Source organism: Urocitellus parryii, chromosome 15, assembly GCF_045843805.1.
Source record: "Urocitellus parryii isolate mUroPar1 chromosome 15, mUroPar1.hap1, whole genome shotgun sequence".
Classification (NCBI taxonomy): Eukaryota; Metazoa; Chordata; class Mammalia; order Rodentia; family Sciuridae; genus Urocitellus; species Urocitellus parryii.
The window spans coordinates 27,428,396-27,455,655 of NC_135545.1; the positions used below are offsets into that span (position 1 = coordinate 27,428,396).

General features: G+C 63.0%; 1 protein-coding gene across 1 annotated transcript in view; it reads left to right on the forward strand.

The window, feature by feature from the left end:
• Positions 1 to 285: 285 nt before the first annotated feature.
• The window catches only part of Adcy7 (adenylate cyclase 7), a 40,124-nt gene continuing 13,149 nt past the window's right edge, over positions 286 to 27,260 (forward strand). The window contains exons 1-11 of the mRNA XM_026392244.2: positions 286 to 369; positions 13,896 to 14,297; positions 16,178 to 16,381; positions 17,253 to 17,414; positions 18,142 to 18,291; positions 18,584 to 18,732; positions 19,594 to 19,705; positions 22,444 to 22,571; positions 23,842 to 24,000; positions 24,197 to 24,329; positions 27,063 to 27,254. Of these exons, the coding sequence (XP_026248029.2) occupies positions 14,127 to 14,297; positions 16,178 to 16,381; positions 17,253 to 17,414; positions 18,142 to 18,291; positions 18,584 to 18,732; positions 19,594 to 19,705; positions 22,444 to 22,571; positions 23,842 to 24,000; positions 24,197 to 24,329; positions 27,063 to 27,254 (1,560 nt within the window). The 5' untranslated portion in view covers positions 286 to 369; positions 13,896 to 14,126. The remainder of the gene's footprint in view (positions 370 to 13,895; positions 14,298 to 16,177; positions 16,382 to 17,252; positions 17,415 to 18,141; positions 18,292 to 18,583; positions 18,733 to 19,593; positions 19,706 to 22,443; positions 22,572 to 23,841; positions 24,001 to 24,196; positions 24,330 to 27,062; positions 27,255 to 27,260) is intronic.

A 27,260-nucleotide genomic window follows, 5' to 3' on the forward strand; every position in this document is an offset into this window, starting at 1 on the left:
TGCAGCTCCAGCCTCTTGGTTTTTTGTTTTATTATTTTTTTTTTTTTTCAAAATTGTTCCAGCTTCGAGCTTCAAATTTCCGTGAAGTCACTGGAGCCTGGCCTGGGCTGGCAGCTGCCCCGCTCCCGTCCGTCCGTCCGTCGAGGGCCCGGCTGGCCAGGCGGGGAGAGGGGCCCACACACCCCGCAGTGGGGCGCAGAGCAGCCTTCCTGGGGCGCCGCCAGAGCAGGAAGTGGCGGGTCGCTGTGACTCACTCCCGTTAGGTAGCAGCCGGTGGAGGGCCTCCACATGGTGACCCGGGAGCCCTCTGAGGACGTCCCTGCAGGCACAGAGCCTGGCCTGACCACCGAGGGGCACCCGGAGAACCAGGTAAAGCCGGGCGCGGGTGTGGGGACCGCGTGCCGTCTGCCCTGCGGTCTGGCCAGGGGGACGGGCGGGACAGGCCTGTGCCCTGGCGGGTGCCAGGAGCTGAGCGCAGTGGGCCTGGCTGGGATGGCTGGCGGGGGAGGGGGCTGCCCGGGGCTGGCCGGTGGCTCCTGGTCGACAGAGGACCGGAGCCATCAGGCTCTGACCACGGTGCTGCGCCTCGGGCCCCGGCCTCCTCGGTGCTGGGAACCTCGGTGCCCAGATGTTTGTTTTCAGGATGGAGATTCCACGTTTTTTGAGCACATTTCACTCTTTTCAAAGAAAGTAAAACCTGGCAAAGGATCCGACTCAATAAAACAAAACAAAAAAACCCTGGGAGAGTGGAGGCGGGGGTGTAGCTGGCTAGCCCTGGGGGACCGGGTTCCATCGCCAACTCTGCAAATACGAGAAGGAAACAGCTTTTAAACCCCGAGCGTGGCACACACCCAAGTCAGAGGCGCTGCAGCTGCCTCGGGAAAGGGAACGGCCCTCCTCTGTCCCTCCCAGCCCAGGGCCCGGGAACTAAGGTAGACCATCAGGACCAAGAGGGGTCCGTCTTCCAGAACTTTCCATGCCCTCATCAAAGCACACGTGTATGGACACAGGGGGAGCAGGTACCACCTCTCCTGTCGTCTCACCCCTGGCCAACCCTGGGGGCAGTAAAGAGCCTGAGGTGGGGAGGGTCCCTGCTCCAGGGCCTGGACTGGAGGCCATAGTGGGCTTGGAAGGGCTGTCACCCAGCTCTCAGACAGAGGTGGGCAGGCGGACGGTGCCGGGGCGGGGGTCTTGCCGTGTGTGGACGGCACACTGAGAGCTTCAGGGCTTGCATTGGTGCTCGTTAGGGGAAAAGGCCGTGAAGAGGACACGGGTCTGTGACACGGTGAAAGCGCTCTTGTCTGGACCAAGCCAAAGGGGCACTGAATGGCAAGCCCGCGGGCTGGAGAGGAGGCGCGGGCACCTGAGCCTCTGGCTCTGCTGGGGGGTGTGTCCTCCCGTCTCCGAGAACCTGGGCATTCTGGAGTTTTGTGTGGGAACAGGGGTGGTGTGGACAGGGGCGACGGGGCAGGAGTGATGGACCAAAGGAAGACCAAGGTCCACTGCGGTGTCGCGTGGGGGGCAGAGCCACCCTCTGGCACCTGTAGCTATTAGTCTGGCCCATTCCCCGCCTCTTGCCCGTGTGCTGGGTACCAGTCCCTCGGCCCCAGATGACGGAGGTGGACGCAGAGACCCAGGGTCCCGTCCTCTCTCGGATCACCCCGTGAGCTGGTCTCTGAAAGCCTCCCCTGTTCGAGGTCTGGAGTGGGGTCAGGACACCACCCCTCATCTTTGGCAAAGCTGGACAGGGGCCTGGTGGGTGCGGGGTGGTCTCCCGGCCAGGTGAGAAATCAGCTTCCTCTAAGACAGGCCCCTGTGGCTGGCCCAGCGTCCCTCCAGGGCCTCTCAGGTGGCTGGGCCAGGAGAGGGCCCTCCTGCCCCCGCTGGGCACTGCCTTCCTGGCCCTGAGGTCAGGTCCCACGCGTCAGGGACACTGGGGTGGTCTGTCCCTGCTGTCGCACCACGGCCCAGGTCGTCCCGAGGGGCTGGCGGCCTGACCCTGTGCTGCCTTCCTCCCCCACATTCCCGCAGGGAGAGGAGGTGGGCCATTCACACTGAGGTGGTGGCCGCCTGCCCTCTCCTCTGGCCCAGGCAGAGGGCTGTCCGTAACCCGGCTTGAGAACGTTCCAGGGCCTCCAGGGGAGCAGGCAGAGGGGCAGGGGCTGCCAGGCCCTCCTTCCCGTGGCTCGGGAGGGAAGCCCTCCCCACGCTTAAACAGAGCCGCGGGGCCCAGAGCTGGGGTCAGTCTGGACCAGTGAGTGGGGCGGTGCGTGACCACCAGCCGGAGAGCCAGGGTCTCGTGGAGGTCACCAGTCCAGCCCCCACCTCCCGAGACAGCCAGATGGCACCCTGGTCTGATTCCAGTGCCACTCTGCCCGCGGCCAGCAGCGTGTGACGGAGCTTGTCTCGCATCTGTGACAAGGGGCTGCTGGTGGTCCCCAAGGCCTCCGAGGGCCGAGGGATGGAATGGGGTTTATGAACTGCCCTGGCAAAAAAGAACTGGCACCTAGTGGAAGAGCTTTCATTGTCATGGGCTGTCCTCTGCCTTGGCTGGAGCCTGGGAGGCTCTGGGGGACCTGGGAGGTGGGGATGGGGGGCAGGACCTCCCCGGGAGCCTGTGTTTCTTGGGTCGATCGCTGTGTCTCTCTGTTCCTCAGTTGATCTGTAAAACGGGGCTGATGGGCGTCCAGGTGGGTTCAGGGAGCGTCAGAGGCAGGAAAGACGCTTCCCGTCCCGAGAGGGGCCGCACCCGAGCCTGGGTGTGGGGAGCTCCGCCAGCCTCCTCCGTCCAGTGGCCCTGGCTCCACTGAGGAGGGTGGCACAGCACCCTGGCTAGCCATAGGCATCTGGCCCGACCTGCCACTGCCTACGGCTGTCACCTCCTTGACCTGCCCACCTCCCTCTCAGCTCTGTCCCTGTCCCTTGTCATCCACTCTGGGCCAGTCCCTCCTCAACTTGCTCCTCAGACCACCTGGCTGTCCCCTGGCCTCGTACCCTGGAATGTGTCCCCTTTCGGGGTGCTTGAGCCCGGGGAGAAGCTCAAGTGACACCCCACGCCCGCAGCCGCCCCTGGCCGTTACTGGTGCGGGTGCTGGGCAGACCCTCCTCTCCGCTCCTTCCCTGTGCCTCTGTCCCTCTGTCCCCTCTGCCATGCTGATGGTGGGAAGGGACTCCCCCCTGAGGGAAAGGGGCCCAGGGACGTCCTCAGCTCTCAGCCCTGCTTCCCCTGAGGCCCACCTGCGCCCCTGGGCGATGGGATGGTGGTGATTTCAGGGGAGGAGTGGCCACAGTCTTTGGACTGGGTTTGGGGATGCTGAGGTCCCTGGTAGGACTCTTGTGGGTGGTGTCACTGCTTGGCTCCGAGGGCCCAGAGCCCCCATGGTCACAGGGACCCACAGTGACCTGCTTGGGATCTTTTTGTTTTTCGGGGTCCAGGCCTCTCTGGCCCCCCCTCTGGTTCTGTCCTGCCCCAGGTCTGGCCAGTTCGCCCTGCGGTGGGCTCTGGGGCTCAGCCTGGGCCTCAGTGGTGCTGACTGGCTGCGGAGGAGAGCAGACAGGAAAGGGGGGTCCAGGGTGAGTTCTGGCTGGAGCCGAGCTGGGGGCGCTGGGCCCTGGGCCCCTGCCCGTTCCCCGGGTCTCGCTCAGGAGGAGGTGAACTTGGGGCTGGTCACCTGGGCTCCTCCTGTCCTGCTCCGTCCCCCGGAGCCACTGCCCCTCCTTCGGGCCTCAGTGTCCACCTCTGCAGTGGGCAGGCTGGTCCTGCATCCTGGGAAGCTCCTGACAGTGTGGGCGGGGCTGGCCAGGGGCCGGACGGAGCTCTGCCTGCTGTTGGCCCAGCCCTGCCGCCTCCCACACCTGTCTCCCACGGCCCTCGGCGGGAGGAGCCTTTGAAGTCACGGAGGCTGCTCTCATAGGGGCCTGGGCATGGGAAGTGGCCTCCTTTGAAACACCCAGACTCCCGGGAGCCACCCCTCTGTCCCTGAGGAGGGGGTGCGGTGGTGGCAGGCAGGGCCTGGGCCAGGGCCAGCACTTGAGCAGGCCCAGTCCCTGAGGGAAGAGAAGAGGTACTTGGGGGGCTGCCTGGAAGTGGAAGGGAGACCCCTGGGACTTGAAATGTGGACGTGGTGCCTGTTTCCCAGGCCGCCAATCCCTTGTGTCTGGAGCCGGCTGACATAATGCCGTGAGTTGGCACTCGCTGCATACCCTCCTCTGTGAAGCCCTTGAGAGCTAGGAACCATTACCCGGGCATTCTTTTGGTGAGAAAACTCAGGACCAGAGAGGTTAATGAACATGTCTAGAGCCACACAGCTCCTCCCAGATGGATCCTGTGTTCCCACCCACTAGACTCTGCAGACCCCAGCTTCACCCCTGCCCGCCTGGGCATTTGCCTTTCCTCACTCAGCTCATCTGTGGTGTGCCTCCCACCCCCAGCGTGAACGGCACAGGGTCCCTATCTGTCTTATTGTGGCTTCAGCTGCTCCCCTGGGCCCCTTGAGCCCTTGGTGGGCGGGGCCTGGAGGCCCTAGGCAGACTCCCTGTGGCAGGTGGGCCCCTTCCCCGGTGCGGTGTTTCTGGATTGATGAGGAGGTTTACAGCCAGGAGGCGATTTCACTGCCAGAACAGGGCGCGGCGGGAGGACAGGGCTCCTCTCCATCACTCAGGCGAGAGCTCGGGTCCTCAGAGGCTAGTGACCTGCCAGAGCTCAGGCAGACAGGACGGGGGCCCGGGATGGAGCCTGGCCCTGAGTGTGTGTGGCTGCGGGTCTGATGGTCCACCTGGTGCCGTGGGAGGCTCCGAGCTGGGTGTGGGTGCTGCGCCAGCCGAGGCCAGAGTGGGGAGGGGCCGGCCGACTTCCTGGAGGAGGTGGCCGAGGGGGCTGGCTGTGACAGGCAGCAGGAGTCCTCCCAGCCGTGGAGGTGGGAGGCGGCAGGAGGAGGCCGAAGGGTGGGGCGTATTTGGGGAAGCGAAATCAGTCGATCACACACCCACCCAGGAGGCCCGGGAAGCGCTGGAGTCCTGTGGCCAGGGGTGAGCGGGCACAGGGTGGTTGTTCCTGGGGCTCTGGACAGCTGTGGGAGCCCTGGGGGCCGCCTCGGGGAGACCTGGGTTGGGGTACCCGGGCTGCTGTGGCCTGAGGCTCCATCTGTGCCCTGCCTGCCCGGCCTGGAGGCCCCCCTGGAGGTGAGAGCCTGGAGGGAAGGAGGAGGAGCAGGGCTGGGGCCAGGACGTCTGTGGTGGGGCCTCCCAAGCCCCCGGGTGGCTGCAGTTCCGGAAGCCGGGGCTGTGGTTTGGTGGGGAGGCCGGGTGGGGCTCCTTCCCCTGCACAAGGCTCTTCCGGCCCTCAGCCTGGCCTCCCAGGGCAGCCCCTGTCCCCCACATGGCCCTGTCTTGAGGGAGGGCGCAGGAAGCCCTGGCAAGTGGGCTGGGAGCTCTGGGCCAGGTGGTGGCTTCAGGTCTGTTGTGGGGACGGGGAGCCCGGCCAGGCAGTGACGTCTCAGTGGGCTCGGGTGGGCTGGGTGGCGGGTGCCTCTGCCACCCACCGGCTGGCTTCTCTGCTGAGAGGGAAGGGCCTTAGAGGGGCCCAAGGAGCCAGCTGGACAGGGTGAGGAGCTGCCCAGGTCACACAGCTTGGGGAGGCAGATCGGGGACAGGACCTCGGGCCTCCTGGTGTTCAGCCCCGGGCTCTGTCCCCTGCACCGACCTGCATGGGGCCCACGGGGAAACTGAGGCAGGTGGCCATCTCCCTGCGTGGCCCGGCCAGTCAGGAAATGTAGACAGGAGCGTTTAACTGGTTGGCATTTAGAGTCCTTTTCCAGCTGGCTGTCCCCAGGGGCAGGTCACTTCCCACCTGAAGACTGCCTGAGAGGCCTGAGGGGGAGGCCTGGGAGGGAGGCCTGGGAGGGAGGCCTGGGAGGGAGGCCTGGGAGGGAGGCCCAGCCCACTGGCACTGGAGAGCCCTGGTGTGCTTCCCAGGCCCTCTTCTCCAGTGCCCCCTGGCCCTCACCCAGGGAGGCCACGGTCAGGACTGGTCCCCTGGCCCACAAGTAGGGGCCTGGGCCTGTCCCCCTCCCCACCACACAGCCTTCTGGCACAACGCAGGGTCAGGTGGAGGTGGGATAATGGGGCCCCAGCCTGAGGGAGCTCCCCAGCCTGTCAGGAAGGGAGAGGATAGTGGCCAAGTCACCACGGGAGCTCCAAGTGAGCCTGTCCCTGAAGGAAGTCCACTAGATATTCATGGCCAGAAATGAGTCCCGCCAACAGGGCGTCGCTATGACTGATTCAGGGGGTTTCCTGCAGGACTTGTCAGAGCCTTCGATTTGCTAATATGTGCAGGGGGTTCCCCCACCCCCCAGTGCTGGGGGGTCAACCCCAGGGCACTGTGCCAAGGGCCACATCCTCTACCCTTGATTACTTTTTAATTTTGAGACAGGGTCTCCCTCAGTTGCTGAGCAAGGCTGGCCTCAAACTTGTGACCCTGCTGCCTCGGCGTCCCTGGGATCCCAGGTGCGCACCCCTGCGCTGGCTGCACGGGGACCTTGAAATGGGACAGAGGAAGGAGTGCGAGCAGCACTTCCTGTGATTGGGGACTGCGTGGGGGTGTGTGCTCAGTGGCGTCACTTTCCCTGCTGTGGGGCAGAGGGTGGCACAGGACACAGGTGGAGAGTGAGAGGCCCCGAGCCTGGACTGGGAGCAGGGCAGGCCTGAGCTCCTGTCCCAGCAGGAGGGAACTGTAGCTGGCAGGTCTGGACCAGCGGTTGAGGGTCCGGGTTAGGATCCGGGGAGTTGGGGGGAGAGGAGGCCTGGCCCCGCCCACCGCCCACTGGGGAAGGTGGAGAGGGGCCAGGCGGGGGTGCTGCTGTCCAGTTTCTCCCCCTGCAGGGCGCGCCTCGAGGGCCCGTGTGGTGGCTCCTGTCTTGCCGGTGGCCTGGAGCTTGGGGAAGGCTCTGTGTCCCCTGGGATGCCAGCGGGGAGCTCCCCTGGCTGGGGCCAGGATCCTCACCTCCCCCCTCCCTGGGTGGGCTTCAGGACTGCTCCCTGGCCCAGCCAGTGTCACCAGCCGGTGGGGCCACTCATGGCACCAAGAGCCATCCCCAGATGGTGACCCCTGCTCTCTCCAACCAGAGGTCCCCCGGGGCAGAGGGGAGCTGGGCCTGTCCCAGCCCTGCAGTGCCACAGGCTCAGGCGGGCTGCGGGTGACAGGGGGGAAGGGCTGCTCTGGGCCACTCACCTGCCACCTGGACAACAGGGGCCACCCAGACGTGGCCTTCTGTGACAGAGGCAGGCCCAGCACCCTCCTGCAGGACCCCACGGAGTCCTCTCAGGGCCCCGTGTGCTCAGACTGGTATTCTCTCCCCCTTATTTCAAAAGTGGAAACTGAGGCACAGGGTCACGCAGCTCAGAAAGGATAGACCTGGGATTCTTTTTTAAAAAAGAGATATTAAGAATTTTTTTTTTTTTTTTTACACTTGCACAAGCAACACAACAATAGGAATGGAAACTGAAAATGAGAAGTGCCATCTGGCCTCTCTGCCAAAGCAAGTTTTGGTTTTCTGTGTTCCTTCCTCTGTTCCTTCCTCTGTTCCGCTCCGTGGTTTGACTAGGAGAGGTTTCCACAGGATCTCAAGCTGCACAGTATTCCACTGCAGGAATGTAGAGTATGGTTCATGTCGCCTGTTCCTGACAGGTAGACACCTGGTTTCAGCCATTCACTATTATGCAGAATGCCATCGTGAGTCACCTGGCACGTCTGTCATTCACACAGGTGAGAGTGTCTGTAGGTGAATGACTTGAAGTAGATTGGCTATGTCAAAAGGCATGTGTATACAGTGGTGCCTTTGTTAGGAACCCCAACCTGCCTTCCCAGGGCTCGTGCTGACTCAGTCTGGCCCTGGAGGGGGTGTAAGTACCTGTTTCAAACACACGTTTATGGCTGGGCATGGTGATGCCTGCCTGTAATCCCAGCGGCTTGGGAGGCTGTGGCAGGAGGATCACAAGTTCAAAGCCAGTCTCAGCAATGGCGAGGCCCTAAGCAACTCAGTGAGACTCTGTCTCCAAATAAAATACAAGATAGGGCTCAGGGTGTGGCTCAGTGGTTGAATGTCCTTGAGTTCCATCCCCAGTACCAGAAAAAGAAAACAAAAACAAAAACCCCATTTAAGAAATGCAGTCATCTTTGCCAATTGAAGGTTTTTCATGGTAGTTTTGTGTTTATTATTATGGGAGAAAGTCATGTCTTTTCCAAATGTTTAAAAGCCATTTTAATCGCCTTTTCTGTGAGCTTCCTGATCATATGTTTTCCTACTGGGTGATGATCTTTATTTAATTGCAGGAGCTCTTTACATATGAGGGAGATTAGCTTCATTTGCTTCCCTTATCTGTCACCTGTCTTGATTATGCTTTTGTTGGTTTTTTTTTTAATCATGTAGTTAATTGTTTACTTAAACAACAGGATTTATCCGTCTTTTCTCCAGAGATTTTCGGTTTTGTATCAGGTTAGACACAGGTGACACACAACAGCATTATAGGAGTCTTCTCGAGGTCTCTTTGGAATTCCTCCTGTTGAGGTTACTCCGCTGTCTGTCTGACTCCTGGACTGTCACCTTCCAACAGGCTGCTTCAGTAGGAGTTGAGACTCAAATGCGCGTCCTTCCTGCCCTCCAGGTCCCTGGTGCCTGTCTTCCCCCACATTCCGGCCCCCGTCATGCCTCCTGGCTGTGTCCTGGGCAGGCCTGGCACCGTGAGCTCCTGAGAGGCCCTTGACACTTGCCCTTCTGTTCTTCCTTATCAAGGGAAGAGGGGTCAGGAATCTGCTCACTGGCTGAGAAGGTGTTCCCAGTCTACAGAAGGGAACCCTCAATGGTGGAGCTGGCTGAGGGTGGGGTAAATGCAGCTGCTCCTTGCAGCAGGGAGCCTGCTCCATGGGCACCCGCCACCCACAGTGTGCGGAGTCCTGGCTGAGGGGGTGGCGGCAGGGGCCAGGTCTCTGCCTTCGGGAGCTGGTGCCTGCACAGCTAGGTGGCTGCCTGCGGGTCCCTGGTCTGGTGCCTGGCACATAGTAGGTGCTCATGCACATCTGCTGAAGGAAAATGAAGAGGGGAGAATGGATGGCCGACCGCTGCCGGAGCAGGCTTTGTTCACGGGAACTGGCCGAGCTGGCCGAGCTGGACTCCTGTGTTTCATGTTAAAGGAGAGAGGACTTCAGGTCCTGCTGAGCCCAGGGAAGGACGCAGAGGGAGCATGTCAGCTGTAAAGAACAGCTCCCCGCCCCTCTACCTGTAGGATTGGTCCTTCTCCTTCCTTCTCCTTCCGTCCACTCCTGTCCAGTACCTGGTTCTCCACGGAGCCAGTTGGCCTCCCCCAGCCCAGTCTGACCCAAGTGCCCCTGAGCCAGAAGGTGGACGGAGCCCAGGTCGGGCCAGGGGCTGGCTCGGGATCACAGAGCAGGTGGGTGACGGTCCTCAGGTCCAGAGCCTGGGGGCTGAGGCCGAGTCCCCTGGGGGTCCTGCAGGGTCTGGGGGACAGCAGTGCTGGCCCGGGTCACTCACAGTTTTGTCCTTGCAGCCTCGGCCGGACACGTGCAGACTACTGGGTCATCAGTACCGAGGGGAGAGGGCCCAGGTCAGCGGCGGCAGAGCCAGGCCGGGATCTGGGCTCCTCCCTTGGGTGCTGGCCTCCCTGGAGAGGTGGATGCAGGGGCTCCCGTTCCTCTGCCCGGCGCCCGCCCTCCCCGCGCCCGGCTGGCCCACGCCGCTCCTTCCCGCCCTCCGCCTCCTGGCCCTGACTCTGCTGGCTCACCCCCACCAAGGGACAGGGGTGTGCATCCCCTGCTGGGGGCAGCTGCGGGGGTGTGGAGGAAGGGCAGGGGGAGCAGAGGTGCAGAGGCCTGAGGCCAGGTTCTGGGGACAGGGAGCGAGGAATCCCTCCGTCCTGGTCCTGTCGAGGTCGCCCCTTGCTGGGCCTGGTGCTGGGCAGAGCAGCTTCACAGAGTTCAAGGTCTCTGAGGCAGGTGACTCCGTCCCCAGGGGGCTAAGGGCCCAGCCAGCCTGGGGGCCAGACTGTGTGGGTGGGTCACTGGTGGGATGGCTGGCGGGATGTGGGCCGAGGGCCTCCCCTGCAGGCCGCCTGCCCTCACGCCTCCAGGCCCCACTTCCCTTTCCTGAGGCCGCCCTGGCCCCAGGCCCTGCGCAGCCCGGGGGCCTACTGAGCACGGCCAGAGGAAGCAGTGGGCTCCTGCGGGGGCGCTGGGGTGAGGAAGTGAGAGAGTCTGCATCTGGGACAGCCGGGGGTGGACAGGAGCACAGCACCCCCGCGGTGGGCTGGGGGAGCTGCCAGATCAGCCAGGTCCTCTGCAGCAGGGGCTCGTGACACCTGGGGACCCAGCCTAGGGTGCCCCAGCCTCCTGTTCCCAGTCCTTCTCCCAGCTGGGAAAACTGGCCGTCAGTCGGCATGTGACGGAGACCGGGTCCCCCCTGCAGGTGAGGGAGGAGCGAGGGGTACTCGGGGCTTCCTGGAGGAGGGGGCCTTCCGGGATCTCACTGCCCACCTCGCTCCTGCAGGGCAGAAGGGATGGTCTGTGTCTGCTTAGCTCCCCCAACGCCCCTTGGCCACAGTTCTCTCCTGGGCCTCTTGGGGCCAGGGCAAGGAAGGATCTGGCCTCTTCAGATGTTAGGGCTTTGTGGCTATCAGCCCCAGAGGGGGACCGGCAGGACAAGGGGTGGACCTTGGGTGGCCGGTGTGCAAGTCCTACCCCTTTTACCGTCTGTGTGAACATGGGCAGCAACTGAACCTACCTCGGTTCCTGTCTGTGAAATGGGAGCAGGCGTCATGCCTGCGGGGCCGTGTGCAGGTTGAGGGTGGAAAGAGGTGTCAGTGTCTAACAGGAAGACGCTGCTCAGGACCTGGGCTGCAGGGGGCTGAGGGCCACCAAGGTCGCCTGGCAATGTCCCTTTAGGCCTAAGGCTCCCTCTGGGCTCCCTAAGTTCTCCCCCCCCCCCCCCCCCCCCCGGGAAAGCCTCTCTGGAGGCCCCTGGCGAGGACCAGAGAGCGCCTGCCTGCCCCAGCCTCCCGCAGCCCCGGGTCTCCTGCTGGTCTGCTGCCTCAGGTCTTCTGTAGCCTGGCTGAGCCTGGACTGAGGAGCCTGGGGCATGGTGACAAGGCCTGAGCTGGGGCTGCGGAGCCTGGGGCATGGTGACAAGGCCTGAGCTGGGGCTGTGGTGGCCTGGGGCATGGTGACAAGGCCTGAGCTGGGGCTGTGGTGGCCTGGGGCATGGTGGCAAGGCCTGAGCTGGGGCTGTGGTGGCCCAGCTCCCTTGCAGAGCAGGACTAAGCCAGAGTGGGCTGCATCTGCAGGTCACTCTCACTGTGTGCTAAGTGGGTCCCTTGGTTCTGGACACACGGAAGGGCCACAGTGCTTCTGGGACCGAGTAGACCGGGTCAGGGAGCCGGATGTGAGGCCTGGGGCTTAGTTGCAGTGACAGAAACACTGGCTCAAGCTGAAAGGGATCCAGTGTTTGAGGGGCCCTCGGGGGCTTGAGTTTCAGGCCCTGGGGGGTCAGGCCGCTGGATCCCCAGTTCTCCGTTTGGTGTCATTTCCAAGGGGACTTTCTCCTTGTAGGGGCTTGGAGACCTGCTAGCAGCTTCCTCCCTGGGGTAGCAAATGTCCCCAAGAGGATTCTCACTGGAATGTCCTCGGTGACTGGGGCTGGGGTGGGCCTGTGCCGATGAGCCACACCTCATCAGGTGATGCTGGAAGCAGGGGTCCAGGGGCTGCCCGGCCGGAGCAAGAATCGCCATCACGCCGTCCCCTCCTCCATCAGGTGGGGCCACTCTGCCAATAGGTGGTCAGGAGGTATGGTGGCAGTAGGGGTCTCTGGGACCATAGTGCCTCCAAGTGAAGGGGCCCCAGCTCAGCAGGTGGCTTTGGAGTTTGGACAGGACCGTGGGGTAGGGGTGGGGAGCAGCAGGGAGTCAGGGCTTGGCTCCGCCTCAGGTTGGGCCAGAAGAAGTGCCCGGAGCGGGGAGCTGCCCGTCAGGAGTGCGCAGGCCCAGGCTGCGGGGCGCTGGTGGCAGATGGGACAAGGGGCCTCCCCGTTGCCGGTAAGTGGGCGGCTGGTAGGAGAGCTGCCGAGGCACAGGGGCTGGAGACCCTCCCTGGCGGGGCCGAGAGGAGGTGGCTGTGGAGACGCCCTGGGGTGGCCCCCTGCCGTGCTCCTCCCAGCCCCCAGCGCACTGCCCGGCTGGTGGGGGAGCTGGATGAGGTCCCTGGATGGGCTGATCCTGTGCCCAGGGCTGCCCATTGTCCACCTCCTTTCCCACCCACCGTTGCCCAGGAAGTGGCCTCGTTAGAGCCCCAGAGGAGGGCTGGCCGGCCTGGCTTCCCACGGCCCGGGGACCCTGCCTGCAGCAGCTCCTGTCTCTGTGCCCGGCTCCGTGGGCCTGGAAGGGCAGGTCAGCGTCTGGACACGAGGTGACCCAGGGTGAGGGGATGAGCGTGTGGGCGGGGATGTGCGTGTGTGCACCCTCACGCCTGTGTGCACGCACCCTCGGCCGCGGCTCTGTCTGGGAACTGTCTGGAGGATGGGGCAGCCGTCGAGGGCCCCAGCCCCCTGGCGACCCCAGTACGGTGGTCAGTGCTGCTGTTCATGTTTTGTGGCATCTGGTCTGGTCCCCTGGGATGTTTGTGGGGAAGCTTGGGCCGAGGATCTGTGATGGGGAGCTGGTGGACCTGGGTCTGACTCACAGCCCCTCCCCCAACCAGCGCCCACTGTGTGATCCTGAACCAGCCACCGTGCCTCTCTGGGCTCAGCTCGGCTGGCCTCCGCAGGTTACAAAGATGCGCGTGTGGGCAGAGGCCTGGTGTGACAGGGCTGCTGCCGTGGTTACTGCCAAGAGCTGTTTGGATTCGGAGGGGCCGCATCTCGTTCTGCGAGCCCCAGAGCATGAATGGCCGGGTGTCTGGTGAAAGCTCAGGAGACGCCTCCCGTGGACTAAAGACTGATTACGTTTAGAGGTGCATGTGGGGGTTGACGTTCTCCCTTTGGACCCTGGGAGTCCTGCAGAGAGTCAACCAGCCACGTACGGCCCATCGAGACAGAGGTGCCATTAAAGCCCTTTGGGAATGAATGGATGCTCTGATGAGCGGACGGTGCTGGTTCTACTCTGCTTCCTTTGACTGGGGCTTGCAAACCATTTAAATTTATCAGTGGGTCGTTTTAAGAAAAGCAGACTCCAGACTTCCTGCGAAAGCTAATGTCTCTCAGATGCAGGGGGATTCCCTGGTTGAAGCAAGCGTGGGGCTCTGAGCCTGGGCCCTCAGCCTCCCAGTCCCCTCTGGGCCCTAGGCAGTCCCCAAATCCCAGGGCGGCCAGGATCACAGTTGGAACCCCCTGGACCTAGAGACCCTAGACTCACTAAAAGGCCCCAGGATCCCAGGGAGTGTGGGGCTTGCACAAGGACCCAGGGGACAGCACAGAGCCTGGACACAGCCCCCGGCCTGTGCTCCTGATTTATGTCAGAGTTAGCTCTGCCGAAATTCAGTGACCAAGATTTGCACCTGACCCCATGTGCAGAATTCATCGAGGTGGGTCACAGTCCGACATGGGGACAGTAGCAGACCTCAGGAGCAGCAGCATGCTGGCTGCCTGCCCGGTCCCCTCCGTGGTAGGAGGGCTGTGTCCATGCCACCCGCTGCAGTGGCTGCCAGCCGCGTGTGGCTTGGCTGTGGGACCTTTGAAAAGTGGCTTATGCAACTGCAATATTTAGTTTTATTTTTAATTACTTTAAATTCACTTTCAAATAGCCACACGAGGCCAGCGGCTACTGCACGGGACAGTGCTGTCCTAGAAAGGCCCTGATCCCAGCCCGCATCAAACCCCGGGTCTGCTTTGTCTCTGCAGAGCTGAGGACGCGGGGTGTGCCTTCAGCCCGTCCTGGACACCAGGGAGGAGGCTGGAGCATCTCACGCCTGTGTCACCCATGGAGCTGCAGGCTCAGGGGACCTCTGGCCAGCCCGGATTGCCAGCTGGGGAGAGGCCCTGGGCCTAGACCTGTGAGGAGGCCGCGGCAGATGCCCCCAGGCTGCGGGGGCTCCCGAGTGGGCGGCAGGACCACGGCTCCAGAGGAGGACGATGCCGGCCAAGGGGCGCTACTTCCTCAACGAGGGTGAGGAGGGCCCCGACCAGGCCGCGCTCTACGAGAAGTACCGCCTCACCAGCCAGCACGGGCCGCTGCTGCTCATGCTGCTTGCCGTGGCCGGGGCCGCCTGCGTGGCGCTGGTGGCCATCACTTTCAGCCACGGGGTGAGTCCGGGGGTGGTCCGGTCTCTGGGCTTCAGATCTGAGCTGGGACGCGGCTCGTGAGGCCTGGGGCTGGTCGTCATCTTCTCGAAGCCTCGGTCCTGCTCTGTGAAGTGCTGACCATGGCGGTCAGGCTGCTGGGAGACGGGCTGAGCTGGATCGCATCTGGAAGTCTGAGCTGGTTTTAGATCCCACATTAACGGGGCCAAAAGACGACCCTCGCTTTTCTCCACCATGAACCTGGGTTCTGCTGGGGACCTGGTCAGGGACGGCCACTGACCCACGTGCCCAGGCACAGCAGGCGGCTCCCGTCATCCCTGGCCGGGCTCTGGTCTCACTGTTCTCTGCCTCCTCCTTTTTGTTCTTTGGTACTCGGGGCGGACCCCAGGAGCAGTCTATCTCTGGGCTGCCTCCCCAGCCCTTCTGATTTTCACTCTGAGATAGAGTCTTGCTGCATTGTCCAGGCTGGCCTTGAACTGGTCTGAGTCGCTGGGAACCAACCCAGAGTGCGCCTGGCTCAGGATCCTCCGCAGCGCAGCTCCCCGGGCGGCTCCCTGGGCAGACGGCACCGACGTCCTCTCTGAGCCGGGTGCTGGCCTTGCTGCAGCCATGAGCTGTGTGCCGCCGGGGAGCCCCTGCAACGTGGCTCGGGTGACTCAGGAGCAGCTTTCGTTTTCTTTTTAATGAATAGAGATTTAATTAGAAAGTTCTAGAAGAAAGCATCAGAGACTACAGGGTGTCGATCTGTGCAAGGTGGCTGGAACCCTTCAGGCCTTCTCAGCCTGGCCCTCTGTGTCTCTGACTGCAGGGCACTTGTTTCCTGTCACTCCCCAGACAGCTAGCTTTTTTTTGTTTTAAAGAGAGAGAGAGAGAGAGAGAGAGAGAGAGAGAGAGAGAGAGAGAGAGAATTTTAATATTTATTTTTTAGTTTTTGGCAGACACGACATCTTTGTTTGTACGTGGTGCTGAGGATCGAACCCGGGCCGCATGCATGCCAGGAGAGCGCGCTACCGCTTGAGCCACATCCCCGGCCCCCAGACAGCTAGTTTTTGAGGGCTGACTGTATGGCAGTAGGCCTCTGCCCTCGTGGAGCTTAGGATCTGTGCGGGGACCTCTTGGCACAGTGCCAGCTATGCAACTTTCTTCCCAGGCCCGCCCTGTTACCCTCTGCCTTTGCTCCAGCACCTTTCCTGTGCAGGATGCCTGCTTTCCTCACCCAGAAACCACTGTGCACTAAGTCAGGCTCCGTTTCCCTTCTTCCAGGCACTTTCCAAGTGTGTTAGTCAGGTTTCCATGGCTATGACAAAATACCTGAGAAAAACAACTTAGAGGAGGAAAGATTTATGTTGCTCATGGTTTCAGTCCAAGACTGGCTGGCTCCATTGCCTTGGCCTGGGGTGAAGCAGAGCATCATGGTAGAAGGGTGTGGTGGAGCGGAGCTGTCACCTCCTAGTGGCTGGGAAGCAGAGAGAAGGACCAAGAAGGGGGCTGGAGACAGGATGCACTCTTCCAGGGCACACCCCCATATCTTCCAGCCAGACCCCAGTTCCTACAGTCTCTGCCGCCTCCCAACAATGCCGTCCCTTTATTAATGCATCAGTGGGTCGACCTGTTATGATCCAGTCACTTCCCGGAGGTTGGGTGGAGGGTCCTCACGGGGCCTGGGAATGGAAGACGCTTAGGCCCCCGAGGTAACTGGGGAAAGGAAGTCCTAGTGGAGGTGACAACTCAAATACAGGCCTGAGGGGTAGGAAGAACCAGGTGTCAGGGCACCGCCACCCCCGACATGGAGGACCACAGAAGTGAGGCTGTGTGGGCTTCCTGGAGGAGGTGGCCCTCTTTGGAGAGAGCCAAAGCATTTACACGCCTCTTGCTCTGTCCAGGACCCCTCCAGACAGCAGGCTGTCCTGGGCACGGCCTCCTTGGCCTTGGCTGTGTTCGTGGCTCTGTATGTGCTGGTGTACATCGAGTGCCTCGTCCGGAGGTGGCTCAGGGCCCTGGCGCTGCTGGCCTGGGCCTGCCTGGTGACGCTGGGCTACGTGCTGGTTCTGGATTCCTGGAGGAGGGCAGCCTGTGCGTGGGAGCAGGTAACAGGGCGGGGACCGTGTCTCTGGGGGTTGGATGCTCCCTGCCACCTGTGCGCCCCACAGCCCTCACCGGGCAGCGGGTCCCTTCTGGAGAACACGCCTGCGTGGACACCTTGGCCATGGCCTGTCTCACGGGCTGTGACTCGGGGACCTGGGTGGGCCCAGCCCCCTGCAGAGGGAGGGGGCGGAGGTTGAGGCGTGTCACCTGCTGTCTGGCTCTGGCATTTCAGGTGGCCCCTGTGTGGGCAGAGATAACGCCCTCCAGCTCAAGACGCAGGGGGCACCCTGGCTCTCATGCCAGAAAGGGTCAGGCCTGGGCCCAGCAGGACGGCCAGACCTGACCATCTCCACTCAGATGGCCGCAGCAGCTCCCGGCCGCTCACCCACCCGTGTGCCACCCCAGCTCAAAGAGCCCTTTCTCCGCTGGCTCGAGTCCCAGACTTGGGCCTGGCCTGGGTGGCCTCTGTTGCCAAGGGGTGGCACACTGTGACCAGGACAGCCAGGGCTCGGGACCCTCCTGTGGCTTCGGGCTGAGGCCCAGGGAGACCATAAAGACTGAAGGCTCCTGGCTGGGGGCTGCCACTCCCATCGGGGTCAGGGCAGGGGCTGGAGGGGGGCCAGCGTCTTCACTGCCCTTCCTGGGGGAGGGTCCTGGGGGAGGGCCCTGGGGGGGAGCCAGGCTGGGGGTCCCCAGGTCATAGGGGTGAGGTCAGCAGGCGGGAGACCAGCAGGGCAGGCCAGACCTTGCTCCGCTGTCTGTGGCTGAGTCACCACAGGAGAGCCGCGGGGCCATCTGAGGACCCAGGGATGAGGCTGCAGCCCCCCCCCCCCCGGCCGTGCCCAGGCCTAGCCTCCCGCTGCCTGTCCCCAGGTGCCCTTCTTCCTGTTCGTGGTCTTCGTGGTGTACACGCTGCTGCCCTTCAGCACACGGGGGGCCGTCGCCGTGGGGGTGCTGTCCACCGTCTCTCACCTGCTGGTGTGTGCTGCTCTGATGGGGTTCTTCGCGACCCCCAGCGCCTGGATGGGGCTGCAGGTGAGGGGCAGGGGGTGGGCGGGGAGGGGAGGGTGGCTTTTGCCTCAGGGCAGCCAAGGCCCCGTGGGGATGAGCCGAGCCCCAAGGCCTTGGGGCCATGCTGACGGATGGACGGCTGCCCAGAACTTCCTTGGACAGGGCTCTGTCCCTCTGGCCTTACTCTGCTGGCCTAGAGTGTCCCTGTGCTCAGGCCGACCTGCTGGGTTTGATGCTGCTTGAGTGACATCTTGCTCCCGAGGTTTCTCTCTCCCCCGGCTCCGGCCTGGTGGGGCTGGGGAATATCCTGGAGGCTCTCTGGGTTTGTGTGTTGAGCGAGAAACCTTTATTACAGTCAGTGGGGACCTGGAGATGTGTTCTCCTCCTTCCTGGCCTGGGTGTCCGCATGGGGTAGAGGCCAGAGCCCCCGGAGGGCCAGCACGGTGCTCTGCTCTGCCTTCTGCCACCTCCTTGGGTGCTGCCCCCTGGCCTGGGCTCCGGGAGCCGGCTGCCTCCACCTCGCGGGCGCCCAGGCACTAGGCAGAGCAGGGCCGGGACCCTGGTCCCGTGATCCCAGCTACTCATTAGGAGAGTCCCGGCCTCCCTGTCCTGGCCTGCCCCGGGAAGAGTGCTCCTCTGACTGCATTGAGGGTCAGGGATATGAAAGGGGGCATCGTCACCTGCCCAGGGCCCGGGGCAGGGCGGGGGTGGACAAGCCAGCCAATACCGAGCCCTGCCCTGGCCCCCCCAGCTGCTGGCCAATGCCACCATCTTCCTGTGTGGGAACTTTGCGGGTGCCTTCCACAAGCACCAGATGCAGGACGCGTCCCGGGACCTCTTCACCTACACCGTCAAGTGCATCCAGATCCGCCGGAAGCTGCGCATTGAAAAGCGCCAGCAAGTGAGGGCCCCTTCCTCTGTAGCTGACCCCTGGCCTCTCCTGGCTGCCCCCAACCCCACAACACCCCAGTTCTCCTGCTTTCTCTGTTGGGCTGCGTACACTTGGGCGGCTGTGCTCCTGGGGTGCACACCAGACCCACTCAGGTGTCACACAGGGAGCTGCTGGGGACGTGGGAGGGCAGGTGCCTGGCTGGGTTGGTGCTGGACGTCAGTCTGCCAAGAATGAGGGAGGGGCCAGGTGGGCCAGGCCTGATGCCACCCTGCCTGTCCCCGCCGCCCCCCACGGTGCCTAGGAGAACCTGCTGCTGTCGGTGCTGCCCGCCCACATCTCCATGGGCATGAAGCTGGCCATCATCGAGCGGCTCAAGGAGCATGGGGACCGCCGCTACATGCCCGACAACAACTTCCACAGCCTCTATGTCAAGCGGCACCAGAACGTCAGGTGGGCAGCGGGCCAGGGCTGCGTTCCGGGTGGGGGCTTCCTGCCAGGACACTCGGGGCCCAGCCCACCCGGGGATCGGAGGGGGGCCTCTCCCTGGTCTCACTCTTCCCTGGTCTCCCCAGGAGTGGGATCAGGTCAGGGTTTTGAACAGGAGGCTGGTGCTGGGGGAGACCAGGTGTCCCCGAGTGAGCAAATGTGGCCTTGGGAGGGAAGCGTCCTTTCAGGTGGCTCTCCACAGGACACAGCCCCAAAGGAGGCGAAGCCCCCCAGGGCTCAGTGAAGCCCCCCAGTCCCAGTGCCTGGGCTTGGCTGATTCTAAGGGGCCACAGAGTCTTCCTGGGAGTTGGGAGTCGGTGCGGCCCTGGCCCAGGGCTCAGCGCTGGGTGCCAGCACCCCACCCCACTGCCATCCGTCTGAGAGATCACAGATTCTGCCCAGGGAGATGAGGGGGGAAGCACAGCTGTCCCGCCTGAGCCTCAGTTTGCTGACCTGTGGGATGGGAACCCCCCGAGGGCTGGGCGAGGACAAGGTCTTGTGAAGAGCTGGGCGGGAGGTGGCTGGGCAGGAGCTGCCTCCAGCCAGGGGGTGGGTCAGGGGGTGTGTTCCTGCTCAGGGCGTGATCCAGACTCAGGGAGGGGGCGTGCCCTTGGCATTGCAGGGGTCCTGCAGCTGTGGCTTCTGCTCCGTTTTGCTGTAATCTGGAGCCTCTGGAGTCTTCGGGGTCTGTGGCTGGGAGGGTCTCCTGTCCCTGGGAGGATGAGGAGTGGCAGAGGCACACGGTGGGCTCTTGGAGACCCCCATGGTGCCCTGTTTGCTGCCTGCCTCGCGGGGCTGCGCCCTCACGCCCTGCCTGTCCCCCAGCATCCTGTACGCGGACATCGTGGGCTTCACGCGGCTGGCCAGCGACTGCTCCCCCAAGGAGCTGGTGGTGGTGCTGAACGAGCTCTTCGGCAAGTTCGACCAGATCGCCAAGGTGAGCCTGCCCGCCGCCCCGCTGCCTTGGCGGGGAGCCGTGCACTCAGAGCTGTGCTGGGCACAGGGGCAGGGGGACCTGCTGACGTCAAGCATCCCGGCACCCTCTGGTAGAGGTGGGGTCCGGTGGTGGCCGCAGCAGCCAGAATCCTGTGGCCCCAGAGTGTGAGGCTGTGGGGGGGCCAGCAGTGTGTCCCTGGGGATGGGTGGGGATCATGAGCTCAGGTGGGACTCCGGGTGGCTGCCTGGAGGAGATGGCTTCATCCTTCTGCACATAGCCACAGCCTCAGCCTCACCTGGGAGGCCGGGAGGACTGCAGAATGCCTGGCCTCCCCTGGGTCTGCTTTGACAAGATCCCCGGGGAGTCGCCTACACGTGAAAGTTTAGAAACCTACAAAAGAGATCTGAGAAAGAAAGGGAGCGGAGTCCCAGGCAGGGGGACAGCTGGAGCGGAAGCCTGGAGGGAGTGACCGCTCTTTGTGCCCATGGAATGAATGTGGCTGTGTGCATGGAGCAGGGGATAGTCACCAGGATGCAAGGACCTAATGGCTGAGTGAGGAGTGTGACTTCTTCCCAGGATGCTAAGGAGCATGACCAGTGCCCAGGGAGAACCTGGCCCAGCCTCAGGTGGTCAGGGCCAGTTTCCTGGAAGTGGTGGCTGCTGAGTAGAGATGGAAGGGGACGTGGAAGGGGGTGGCTGTCTGTCCTGGCTGCACATGGGAACCACCTGGAAAATCAAACCTGCCAGTGCCCACGCCCTTCAGGGCTTTGAAGAGCCTCTTGGGCCACTGTAGAGGGTCAATGTCCAGAACTGGATGAGAAGCAAGTCTGGCCCCACAGGGTTTTGTAGCCAGATGCTCAGTCCTGGGAGGGACTGCCTGCCCAGGAGGGGCTCCCCAGTGCAGGGGGCAAGCTCCCCACTGCAGACGGTAACCAGCCGCTGGCGGCCTGTGCTGGCCAGGGGAGCTCTGCTGGCTGTTGCATTGAAGACTGAGGACTCCGAGGGTCTGTGTGACCTGGGGCCTTCCTGCAGGAGCTGACCAGCTCTGAACCAGCAGGTGGGGCACCTGGGTGGCACCAGACGTGAGGTGGCACCCCAGGGGCCAGGGTCTGGGGCAGGACCTGCCTGTCCCCTTTGACACAGCCTTCCCTTTCCGAGCGGGCCCCAAGCTGCCCTCATTCATATGGAACAGGAGGCCCTGGCAGGTGCAGGCCTCCCAGCCGAGTGGCCAGTGTCTACGCAGACACAGGCAGTGTGGCCCCAGCCGCTTCCCCTGTGAGTGATCAGAGTCCAGAACTGTTCCCTCCTCCCAAGAGCCCGGGCCTTGGGACCCTGCCTCCCCAGCTTCCAGGTGACAGCCACATGCAGGAGCAGCTGGGGGCCTGTGGTGTCTGCTGAATCCTGACAGCGGGGGCTGGGTCCGGGGCAGTGCCTGGCCCTGAGCCTGTGCTCTCCAGACACCTGCCCTCCAGCAAAGCCACTGTCCCTGTGCTTCTCTGGCCACCCAGTCAGGGCCCCGCAGGAAGGGAGGGGCACACACTCCAGGTGGGTCCCTGGAGGAGGCTTGGTAAAGGGCTGCTCTCAGGGCTGGACAGGTGCTGGGAAAGGCTGAGGAACGGCGGGTCCGTACCTGGGCGCTGGGGTCAGTGGCACTGGACAGTCACCCCCAAGTCTGATGGGTGAGGGAGGGAGGCTGGGCCCAGCACAGGGGCCAGACCTGGCCATGGTGTGTGGCAGCAACAGGCTGGTGCTGGCCAGCCTGCGGGAGAGACTTGGGGTGTCCGTACACCAGCCCCTTGGCTCCTCCCCACCTGGAGCACCCAAGCCAAGGGGCAGAGGGCAAGGTACAGGTGAGGTTGCAAGCGACTGCTCGAGTCTGTCTGAGGCTTCTTCTCAGATCCCCCCACACCCCACCCACAAGGCTGGGGTACCTGTGGCTGCTCTTGCTGAGGGCCTAGGGGGTCTGCTGGCCGAAGCATGACCTCAGGTGGGCCCAAGACAGCTCTCCATGAGCATTTTCCTATGAGGACTCAACCTCACTGTCTTCTGGCCTCCCTCCCAGCCTGCCTTTCCTCTCTGCTCTGTCCCCACTCCCCAGAGGCTGGCAGCAGGGCCATCTCTTGGCTTAACCCACTGACCCTTGACTTGAGGTCCCTGCAACCTCTTCTCCTTCAGGAATCCCTGCACTTTAGCCTTGCTGGCTGCCTGGTTGTGTCTCAGATAACTTCCTGGCCTCAGGGCCTTTGCATGTGCTGGAATGCTCTTCTTCCCGGCCTGGCTCACTCTATCCCTCCAGGTCTTTCTCATGTTCTCTTCTCAAGAGGTCTCTAGCTCCCTGGGCACTTCCTCTCCTTCCCGGGCCTCCCTTTCCCGTAGCTCTTCTCACCCTTGGGCATCCTACAGATGGATCTGTCTGTGTCCAGGGCTCTCAGATGCCACAGCTACAGGCCTCTACTCTGTCTCCTTCACGGCTGTCTCCTATCATCTGACCCAGGGCTAAGTATACAGTAGTGCTCAAACATTACAAGGACAAATGAAACAAAGGCCGCCCCTCCCTAGAGGCCCTGACTAACTTTTGCTTCCACTCCCCGGGCTGGGTTGGGGTTCCTCCTGGTGGGTTCCCCTGTCCCCAATCCTTTGGCTGCTTTGGAGGCAACCCCTGGTGGCTGTGCCCTGCGAGCAGCCCTGGGCAGAAAGGCCTCTGGCTCCCACCAACCAGGCCTCTCCTCGCCCTGCAGGCCAACGAGTGCATGCGGATCAAGATCCTGGGCGACTGCTACTACTGCGTGTCCGGCTTGCCGGTGTCCCTGCCCACCCACGCCCGGAACTGCGTGAAGATGGGGCTGGACATATGTGAGGCCATTAAGTAGGTGCAGGCCGGGCACTGACCTCCCAGGGCAGGACCACCGCTGTTGTACAGACGAGAAACCGAGGCCGGCGGGGGGTGGCTTCCTGGGCAGGCCACAGCAGAGCGTTCAGACCTGGTCCTCTGGCCTCTCTCCCCTTGGCCCCCTGGTGGCTCTGAGCCTCAGATCTCAGAAGCTCAGAGCCTGGTGATAGGAGCAGGAGGCAGCTGGGCCCTGTCTCTCCAAGGACCGAGTCTTAGCAAGGGCATGAAGGTCTAGGGAGACAGTGGAGGACCTTCCAGAGTTAGGGTTAGGACCCCAAGGCTCCATCTGCCTCCTGCCCCTGGAGTTGGGGACCCACCCTCAGGCTGCAGGGAGACTGAGCCCCCGGGGCTCCTCCTGCACCCCGCAGCTCCCCATGAGGCTCTCTGGGAAGCACTGGCTCAGTGGTCAAGCAGTGGAGGCCAGGGGGAGGCCCAGTGGAGGCCAGGTGGGCTGGGTGAACTGCCCAGTGTGGGTGGGGCCAGCTGCCTGTGGCTCCCAGGTGTCAACCCACACCAGTGGACTCTCCTTCCTGAAATCCCACCCAGAATGACTGTTGCTACAAGGACAGTCGCTGGACAGAATCAGCCTGTGGCATCTGTACCTGGGGCGGTACCCCACCGTGTGCCCTTGGGCAGGTCCTGCCCGTCCCATGTGCAGGTCCCCCATGGCTCCCTGTGCTCATGACCGTGGTGGGCTGGGCCCACCCCGAGTCCTGTTGGTGGACACATGGTACCAGCTGTTCCCTGTCCCCCACCCACTCGTCAAAGGGCTGCAGAGGCCCTGCTCCTGTTTGGGGGTGTCACATGAGCTCGATGCTCCTTGTACCAAGTGCTTCCAGGGCTGCTTTTCCCAGATGCTGGGGGAAGGGCAGGCCCTCAGGGCTGACCCCCACGTCCTTTGTCTGTGCTGGGTAGTGGGTGGTGCCTGGGCCCCCTCTGTCCACCCTGGCAGCCTTTTCAGACCCAGAAGGGCCGCCAGGCAGGGGACAGCCGGGGTGGAATGGATGGACGCCCAGGCCCATCAGGATGAGCCACGGTGGCCAGAACATTGGAGTTTCCGTTTCCACTCCTACCCTGCCCTCAGGGCTGGTCACATCTGCTTGTGCCCTCCCAGGGACGGGTGACAGCTGTGTCAGGCTGTCCTGTTCCTCCAGCCCTCCCTGTCCTAGGACCTCCAGCCTCTGAGGGCTCAGGATGCACCCTGCAACCCCTGCTAAGGTGGGGTAACCGGGCCGCTCTGCCCCAGGCAGGTACGGGAGGCCACCGGTGTGGACATCAGCATGCGAGTGGGCATACATTCTGGGAACGTGCTGTGCGGGGTCATCGGGCTGCGCAAGTGGCAGTACGATGTGTGGTCCCATGACGTGTCCCTGGCCAACAGGATGGAGGCGGCTGGAGTCCCTGGGTGAGGCTCACTGGGGCAGGGACAGAGGCCAGGGGCTGACTCTGGGCTGAGGGGGGTCAGGGTGGGGTCAGGTGTGGGGTAAGGGGGGAGTCAACGTCCTTGCAGTGGAGCAGCTGGTCCGCGGCCCGGTCCTGCCTGCTGAGCATCTCAGGTGGGGGCCAGCCCTCTCTGGTCATCTGACTTGGGTCTCCCCCAGCCGGGTGCACATCACAGAGGCCACGTTGAATCACCTGGACAAGGCGTATGAGGTGGAGGATGGACAGGGGCAGCAGCGAGACCCTTACCTGAAAGAGATGAACATCCGCACCTACCTTGTCATCGACCCCCGGGTACGAGGGCCCTGGGCCTCAGGATGAGGAGCTGGGGGGGGCTGGGATGGATGGTCCACGCTGGGGAGATGCCCACGGAGGGAGAGTTCTTTTCAAGGCTGTGGCCAGGTGGGAAAGGGACCAGCCTGGGCTGGGGGTGAGCTCCCTGTCCCTGGGCCTCAGTGCTCTTTGCTATGAAATGGGAATAATGCCAAGGCCTCCCTCCCTAGGGGAGGGGCTCAGCCGAGGGAGGCCTTCCCCGCTGTCACGGCACAGCCTGAACCTTCATACATAGTACTGCCCGTAGCTCATTTTCCTGAGGTTACATGTTCCCCAGTCTCCAAAAGACACCTGTTCAAAAGCGTGCTTTGGCCAAGACTCGGGAAAGCAGGTGGACAGACACCCTGAGGGTCCTGGGCTCTCAGCTGTGCCTGCCCCTGACTGGCTAGTGCCAGCCACCCTTCTCCTGGGGCCCAGCCTGCCCCAGGCTGCTCTCCATGGAGGGGCAGGTGGGGTCAGCAGATGGGCCTCCTTGGCCTGTTAGCTGCCTGCCCCCAACCCAGGTCCTGCTTTTCTGCTGGAGGGAGGATGAATCATCCCTGGGCCTGCTCAGGAATGCCAGCCATGGTGGGCTCTTGCTCTCTGGTCTTGGCTTTGCCTGGGGACAGCCCAGGGGGCACCCAGCATCTACTGCCTGACTTGGCTCTTCCCAGGGTCCCCGCTGGCTTCACCCTGCTGAAGTGCCCTGGCCCCTGCCACATCCCACTCACGTGGAGTTAGTGTCTCAGATCCCTCCTGGTCCTCCTCACTCCTCTTCTGCCCTGGAGGAGGCTCCTGCTCAGTTGTCCTTCCCCGTGTGTCCTCCTCTTGAGTGCCTATGGGCAGGTCCCCTCTCCAGCCCTGCAGCCCTGCACCCAGACAGTGCTCAGCACAGAGCAGGGGCTTACGTGGCTTCAGAATGAACAAAGCAGCGCCCCCACCCCAAGGGCAGCTGCGGGGCCAAAGCTCCAAACCCCCCCCCCCCCCCGCAGGGCTGCCACATTGAGCAAGTAAAACGGTGGGACACCTGCTCAGACCCGACTTCAGGTGAACAGTGATGGCGTTTAGTGTGTCTTGTGCAGTGCGTCTGCGTGATCGGCCACCCCACCTTCTTCCCATCTTTGTTTAATTCTATCCATTCACATAGTTGAAAATTTAAAAGGCATCCCTGGAGTCCCAATGACTTCAGAGGCTGAGGCAGGAGGATCACAGATTTGAGGCCTGGACAACTAGTAAAACCCTGTCTCGAAATACATGAAAAGGGCCGAGGTGTGGCTCATGGTAGAGCGCTTTCCCAGCAGGCATGAGGCCCTGGGTCAGCTCCCAGCACCTGCACCGTGCTCCATCCCTTGTCCGGATGCAGCTCCCCTGGGTGGACAGAGGCTGTTTGCCATATCTGGCATCTGAGGCCTCGGGGGTGGGGGTGGGTGGTGGTGGTCCAGAGGTGGCCTTGTTGGGCCGCCCACAGGTGCCCTCTGTGGGTCTGGAACAATTCCCACACGGTTCTGAACAGACACATTTTGACTTGGGTCTTTAGTATACACTTACTTTTTTAATTCTTACGCTAAGTCAGTGACCTTGAACTTGAACTTGAGTGGCTGGGTGCTGTGTAGGCAGAGTTGCCAACAGTGGAGGGGGTGACAGAAATGTCCCCACCCTAGACCAGTGCGTTCCTGCTTACTGTAGGGCTTGGTGCCTCCTCAGACCCTGGAACCCTCTCTGAGGTCCACCTCGCGCCTGTTCCTTGGGGGCGGGCAGACAGCTGGCCGAAGGGCTTGAGTGTTTCATCCCCAAAGGAGGCTAGACGTTTCCAGGAAACTTGCCACTTGTGGCTTAGCGAGTGTTTGCCGCTCTAGGTGCTCCTTCCTGTGGGTATTGGCAGGGGCCCAGGGGACAGGGCTCCTAGAGGGCGAGACAATGTTAGGAATGTTGGGGTGGGGGGAGGGGACTCTCAGAAGGCCTAAGGTGGCCGGTTGGCTCCAGTGACCTTGGGGGACCTCTCTCTTTCTCGCTTTCCTCTTTTCCAGCCCCACCTGGCCACCTGATTGGAGGAGGTCCCAGTGGGTTGTTTTTATAGGGGGAGGGGCTGGCCCAGTGGCACCAGAGGAGGAGGCAGGACTGGCCCCTCATTCAGGGCCGGCTCAGCACTGGGTCCCTGGCATGGTGCCAGCCCCAGCAGGCACGTGGCAGGTGATGGCCCCATGCTGTGGCCGGGGCCATGCCAGGGGAACTCCCTTGGAAAGCTGCCCTGAGGAGGCTGGCACCTGGGTTGGCCAAGTCTCCGGGTGCTGGCCAGCCCGGCTCTTGCTCCTGCTGCTCCTCTCAGGAAGGAAGGACACGCACTGAGCACACAGGGTGGCACGGCAGGAGCTGCCTGCTGCTCCTCCCGGGTCCTCCCTGGAAGGGGCCCTGGGAGTTCAGGCCCAAGAGTGGCACGTGGCCTTAGGATGAGGACCTTAGCCCTTTCTTTCCCTGCGGAGGGGAGCAGGGGCTGGGCACGGGGTGTGTGAACACCAGCCTTTTCCTGGCCTGGGACAGGAGCGGAGCCGGGGTCCCCACAGCCTGGCCTGACTCTCAGGGCAGCGCAGCGGAGGGACTGTTTTGTCACTTCCCCTTTTGACAATCAGCCAGTGCTCCAAGCAGGGTCACACTCTGAGAGCTGGAGGGTGGGCTGGGGCAGCAGGTGGGACAGGCCTCCTCTGTGTCTGCCTGCAGAGCCAGCAGCCGCCCCCGCCCAGCCCACACCTGCCCAAGCCCCGGGGGGACGCGGCCTTGAAGATGCGGGCTTCCGTGCGCATGACCCGCTACCTGGAGTCCTGGGGGGCTGCGCGGCCCTTTGCGCACCTCAGCCACCGTGAGAGTGTGAGCAGCAGTGAGACCCCTGTCCCCAATGGGCGGAGACCTAAGGTAGGT